This window comes from Sceloporus undulatus, chromosome 2 (genome assembly GCF_019175285.1).
Source record: "Sceloporus undulatus isolate JIND9_A2432 ecotype Alabama chromosome 2, SceUnd_v1.1, whole genome shotgun sequence".
NCBI lineage: Eukaryota > Metazoa > Chordata > Lepidosauria > Squamata > Phrynosomatidae > Sceloporus > Sceloporus undulatus.
The window spans coordinates 215,079,086-215,085,085 of NC_056523.1; the positions used below are offsets into that span (position 1 = coordinate 215,079,086).

The 6,000-nt window shown below is 46.2% G+C and overlaps 1 protein-coding gene across 3 annotated transcripts in view; it reads right to left on the bottom strand.

Moving 5' to 3' along the window:
* SLC49A3 (solute carrier family 49 member 3) overlaps positions 1-5,853 on the bottom strand; it is a 30,770-nt gene extending 24,917 nt beyond the window's left edge. For all 3 annotated transcript variants that reach the window (XR_006102325.1, XM_042453334.1, XM_042453335.1), the window contains exon 1: positions 5,709-5,853. Coding sequence is in view for 2 of the 3 variants with exons in the window: in XM_042453334.1 (XP_042309268.1) it covers positions 5,709-5,807 (99 nt within the window). In the remaining variant the exon portion in view is untranslated. The remainder of the gene's footprint in view (positions 1-5,708) is intronic.
* Between the last annotated feature and the right edge of the window lie 147 nt (positions 5,854-6,000).

A 6,000-nucleotide genomic window follows, 5' to 3' on the forward strand; every position in this document is an offset into this window, starting at 1 on the left:
CCTAAATTGTTACAGTCCATAGACCCAAAATTTAGGCATTCAGTCAAGATATACAAGTTCTCAAAATTACACACAATAAAATTCTCCACAGTAAAACAAGAGAAGAAGAAGCTGCTAAATATAACTCTAACTAACTCTAACCCAAACTCTAATTCTGACTCTAATTGTCCCTTTATACATAGTGGGTTCTGATTCTAGCTGCCTCAGAGAGAAATTTGGCAACTAAAACAGTGACATTCGGGCACTTATCTTCCAGCAAGAATTTTACATTAAAAAGGTCTGATCTTCCAGTCATCTTACTTAATAACGGATTTTGGCTTGCTTCTGGTTGTAAAGACTACAGTGCAATAAAATGCGTTTCATTTACTCTACTTTCAAGTTATTACATGGGCATCTTCTTTCAGAGTAAGGAACATGGGCAAGTCTACCATGAAGTAGTTCTATAGAATATACATTGCACCTTGCCTTAGAGAAAAAATAGTGGTACTTGCCAAGGTTAATTGGCTATATGGAAAGGGCCATCAAAACAACTATGCCATGCTGGTCCCTTTAGCTTTACTACCAGGATATTATGAAAAGGAAAGAAAGACATCTCTTCCTCCATTAAACGCAACTACCACAGCAGTGAGGGAGAATGATGTGATTTTTCTGTTCCATTGGTGCTGATGACAGTCCTCACGAAATAACCTCAAAATTGTATGCCAATGTCAGTTTCACCAATGGACTGCACTTGCATGAACCATTATAAATGTGTCACAGTGACAAATTTCTGTAGTTTTTCAGGCACCACCATCCCAGAAGCCCCCATTCATACAAATAGTATTCCTATGCATACAAATACCATGGCCTACACACATTTGCAAGGTGCGATTCATGGAGAGTCCATTGCCATGTATAAATTAACAAAAAGCTTATTCTATAATACATTTGTTAGCTTTTATGGTGCCACAAGATTTGGCTACCACAAGATTTGGCTACCAGAGACTATCACAGCTACCCCACTGGAACTTAGTCCAGAACAGTAATGCCACATCCAGATAATGTTCCCAGATACAGTCTGAGGAAGGATGAAAAACTACTCTCTCCAATTCTTGGGGGTAGAATACTCCTTGTTTCTTAGTGCCACCTTTGATCAAGGGACATCAGAGCTTAGATGTCGATCAGAAAGAATGTGTAGCACTGCTTTCCCCAACTAGGTGCTCTCACCAGAAGTATTGGATTAGATTCTGCAGAAATGGTGGGTTCTTCAGGACTGCGAAAGGTGCTGGAATAATGGAATCACGGAGTTAGAAGACACTTCAAGGGCCAAGCATGAATACACAATCAAAGCACCCCCGACAGATGGCCATCCAGCCTCTGCTTAAAGACCCCCAAAGGAGACTCCAACACCCTCCAAGGAAGTGTATTCCACTGTCGAACAGCTCTTACTGTCAGGAAGTTCTTCCTACTGTCGAGGTAGAACCTCTTTTCCTGTAGAATACATCCATTGCTCTGTGTCCTAGTCTTTGAAGCAGCAGCAAACAAGCTTGTTCCATCTTCAATATGACACCCCTTCAAATACTTCAAATAGGGCTATCCCATCACCTCTTCACCTTCTCTTCTCCAGGCTAAACAAACCCAGCACCCTAAGTCTCTCCTCATAGGGCATGGTTTCCGGACCTTTCACCATTTTGGTTGCCCTCTTCTGGACATGAGGCATACTAAATGAACTATTCGCTTCAACTGCAGTTACACAGTGTCACCAGTAATATAAGCTGCACATGTTCACACATGAGTAGCCATCACTTGATGATCCCAGCTTCAGATGAACTAAAGACAGTCTGTGACTGAAGCAGCATGTGTTCAGAAGCCTCAGGATCCCTGCGGCAGCTTTTGATATTGACAAATGTCGCAGGTATTGAGAGGCACTAATGCTTGGAGTCTTGTAGTAGTGAATGGTTGCTTTTCGTCGAGGGGGACAGGATAGCTGCTGAAAAGGATTGAAGCAGTGGCTTCATTGTTCCGTTCTGCAGGGCAGGTGGGAGAGCAATGGAAACATGGCAAAAATGCTCTCCCCAAGCACCAATCAGCACCAGGTATCTCTTGGCAGAACTGAGACATTTCTGAACACAAGGGCACTTATTGACAAATGATGGTACGACTCAGTTACAAACCATCACAGCTCACACACCAAAGGCGGAATCATCAAAGTACCTCCTGAGTTGGCAAACTAGTTTAAAGAATTAATATAATGACACTTTGCAGCCATCCCTAACTGAGCTAATGGACCCAGAGCATCACTCTATTACTGTTCAATTATAGATAGCTTCAGCATGTCATTATGTGCATTCTTCTAAAAAGTAACTTGCCACACGCTGTGTGACCTCCATGTTTTGCTTAAGTACAGCTGTTCCACCCATTGAGCTGATAGTCATCAAATGATGAATATCTTTATTTAAAGGGATCACTGTCCCAGACACTGTCCAGGCAAGTAGCCAAAGGCTGACTGCTACACAGCTGACAGCCAGTAGCTAAGGAGCAGGTAAAGTCACAGTTCAGCATTTACTCTTCTTTAGTAAACAGAAGTCTTAAGTCCCAAAGAGAACCCAACAATGTCCAAGTCAGATAGATGGCATCCAGAGTCAACAAATACAGTCTAAGTCAAGCACAGAGTTCAAGAGCACAATAGGGAGCCAAGTAGGTTCCTGGAGGGCAGGACTGGGAATTTATAGATCAGCAGCTCAACACTGCTGCTGCTTCATTAATTGCTGTTTCTTATAAATCCTCTGAGGCCTCCTCAAGCCCTCCCCTTGTTGTCTCCACTTGGTGAAGGTATTTGTTGTTGTTGTTATTTGCCTCCTAGTCAACCTCGACGCATGGTGACCCTGTGGATGAGACACCTCCACGAACCCCCATCTTCCACTTCTTTGCTTAGTTCCTGCAATCCCATGCCTATATTCCCCCTGACTGAGTCAATCCATCTGGAATGCGTTTTTCTTTCTTTTGCCCTTTCCTAGCATCATTGTCTTTTCCAGTGAGCCATGCTTTCTCATTATATGGCCAAAGTACATCAGCCTCAGATCTTCTAAGGAGATCTCTGGCTTGATCTGTTCCAAGACTCATCTGTTTGTCCTTTTGGCCGTCCACGTTATCCTCAGCACTCTTCTCCAGCACCACATCTGCAATGAGTTGATTTTTCTTCTGTCTGCATCCTTTACTGCCCAGTTTTCACATCCATACATGGTGATGGGGAATACGATGGCTTGTACAATTCTAACTTTTGTGCCCAGATGTATATCTTTACTCCTCAGGAGTTTGGTGAAGGTAAGTAGGGTCTAAATGGGCAGGACCCTTTGGTCCTGTCTCTGGGATGTGTAGCTCTGGAGCGTCCTCCTGCTCTGGTTCAGCATCAGGTCCACAGTCAGAGTCCATGTCCTGGAAGGAGGCCATGGCAGCCACTGGCCAAACTCCAGGATTCCACAGGATGCAGCCGTGGCAGTTAAAGTGGTGCCAAAATGGATTATGGATGCATTGTAGATTAAGCAGCCTCATTCTTTTGCTTTTGACTGGACTGGAGCTCTTGGGAACTTGGCTGAAAACATGGAAGTTCTTTGCCATAGCTTCAACCTAATTTTTTGGGTATTAACCACTAAAGCCCCCATCGCCATTATCTTGTAGCAGTGAGTTCCACAGGTGAGTTACATCCCTCGCAAGGAAATTTTCTCTCTGCCCTGAATCTACTGACAAAGCGCTTCATGAGGCAACTGAAAGCAAGGAGAGGCTGAAGCACATCACAGGAATGGGCAGCCTATGACTCTCCAGATGTCGCTGGACTACATCTCCCAACACAACGGTGACCAGAGGTCCTCTTTTCCCAAGACGCGTCCTCCATTTCAGCCTTCTGTCCAGGAGGAATTTCAAAATGTCCTCCATTATATTCCTATTATCGTTTGCAGCTTTCATTCGGTTATGTTTTATTTTAACGTACCTTTTTTGTATGCTTTTAATTGTACTGTTTTATAATGCTGTAAGTCACCCTGAATCCCAGCTTTGGGAAACGGGTGGGATATAAATAAATAGAATAAATAATAATAATAATAATAATAATAATGTCCTACATTTTACAATACTGTGTCCTCCTTTGCAGTGAGGACATCTGGTCACCCCGTCTGGGGCTGATGGGCTTTATAGTCCACCAGCATTTGGAAGGGGGCAGGATATTTAGTAACCACCCACCTGTCCAGGGTGATCCGATGTCCTCGCTGCAAAGGAGGACAAGGCACCCCAAAATGTAGGACATGATAAAAGTAAAAGCTCAAAGCACTCATAGAAAGGTAAATGCATGCTTCTTAAGTCCTGCTCAAAATGGAGGACGTTTGGAATGCCTCCTGGACAGAAGGTTGAAATAGAGGACATGCCCTGGACAGGGCAAGGCACTGCGAAATACAGGACAGCTGAGAAAAATGGAGGACATTCCCAAATAAGAGCTAAAAACACTCATAGATAAGTAAATCCGTGCTTCTTAAGTTGTGCTGCTCAAATTGGAGGACATTTTTGGACACACTCGGGGAGAGCAGATGTCAAAACCCCAAAGGAGGCCAAAGCACCGCAAAATGTAGGGCATTCAAGAAAAATGTAGGGCATGACCCAATAAGAGCTCGGAACACACATAGAAACGTACATTCATGCTTCTTAAGTCCTGCTGCTCCAAAATGGAAGAAGTTTTGGGATTCCTTTGGGACAGGAGGCTGAAATGGAGGACAATCCCAGAAAATGAGGACATCTGGCCATCCTGCTCCTGGTCTTTGTATCTCTGAACTATAAATCCCCCCAAGAGACTTCCTTCTGATGGCCCACAGAGGGACCAGAGTGTTTTTCCTCACAGAGGATCCCATTCATTCTGGGCTGCCTTCAGAGCCCAGCCTTTATTGAGCTGCATGGGATTCAGTTCCATGATGTTGTTGTGGCTGTTGTTGTTGTTGTTGTTGTGTCTTCAAGTCCTTATGGTGTCTCTAAAGCAAACCTGTCATGGGGTTTCTTGGCAAGGTCTGTTCAGAAGAGCTTTGCCCTGGCCATCCCTTGAGGCTGAGAGAGTGTGACTGTCACCCAATGGGTTTCCATGGCTGAGCTGGGATTAAATGATTCGTCTTGGTTCGAAGAGGACAAGAGATGTCCCTGGGAGTTGTAGTTTGGCCAGGCACCTCTTGAACAGAGAAGGCCTTGTCAATCTACAAACACCTAGGATGGAGGTGCGGCACTTAAAGCGGGATCAAACCGTGTTATTCCTCCAGTGCAGACGCAGCCCTTGGCAGGGAAGGCTAAGGACCTTGTCAAGCCCCAAACCCCAGGATTCCTTAAGAGGGAGCTATTCAAGAAACAAGACCCCAGAATCCCTGAAGATGGCGCTTAAAGCGGCATGAAACCGCGTTATTATTATTATTCCCCCAGTGCAGATGCAGTCTTGGGCAGAGAAGGCGGAACACCTTGCTAGATTACAATGGTCAGGATTCCTTAGCAGGCAGCTGCTGGAAATGCAAACCCTAGGACTCCCTAGGATGGGCGTGCGACACTTAAAGCGGCATGAAACCGCGTTATTATTATTATTCCTCCAGTGCAGACGCACCCTAGGGCCGAGGAAGAGAGAGGGAGGCCAAGAGGGCCAGCATCCAGTGGCCCCCTTCCGCCCTGCAGGGACTCCCCTCCCTCTCCCTCTCCCTCTCCCTGCTCACCATGGCGTTGGAGGCGCTGAGGAGCCCCGCCACCGAGAGCAGCACCCAGCGCCGCCGGTAGGCCTTGAAGGGAGCCCCTCCGAGCCCCTCCGCCTCCATCGCCCCAAGAAGAGAGCCACAGCCGCCTGGGAAGGGAGGCCGGAAAAGCCGGTCCCCGCCCGCCCGCTCCCTCCTCCTCCTCCTCGCCGGCCCCCAGTGCGAATCCCGACCGGCACAGTTCCTGGTTTGCCAACAACACCCCCGGGTCCTAGCGCCCCTTGGATTCCGCCTTTGCCTTTCACTTCTTCATGAA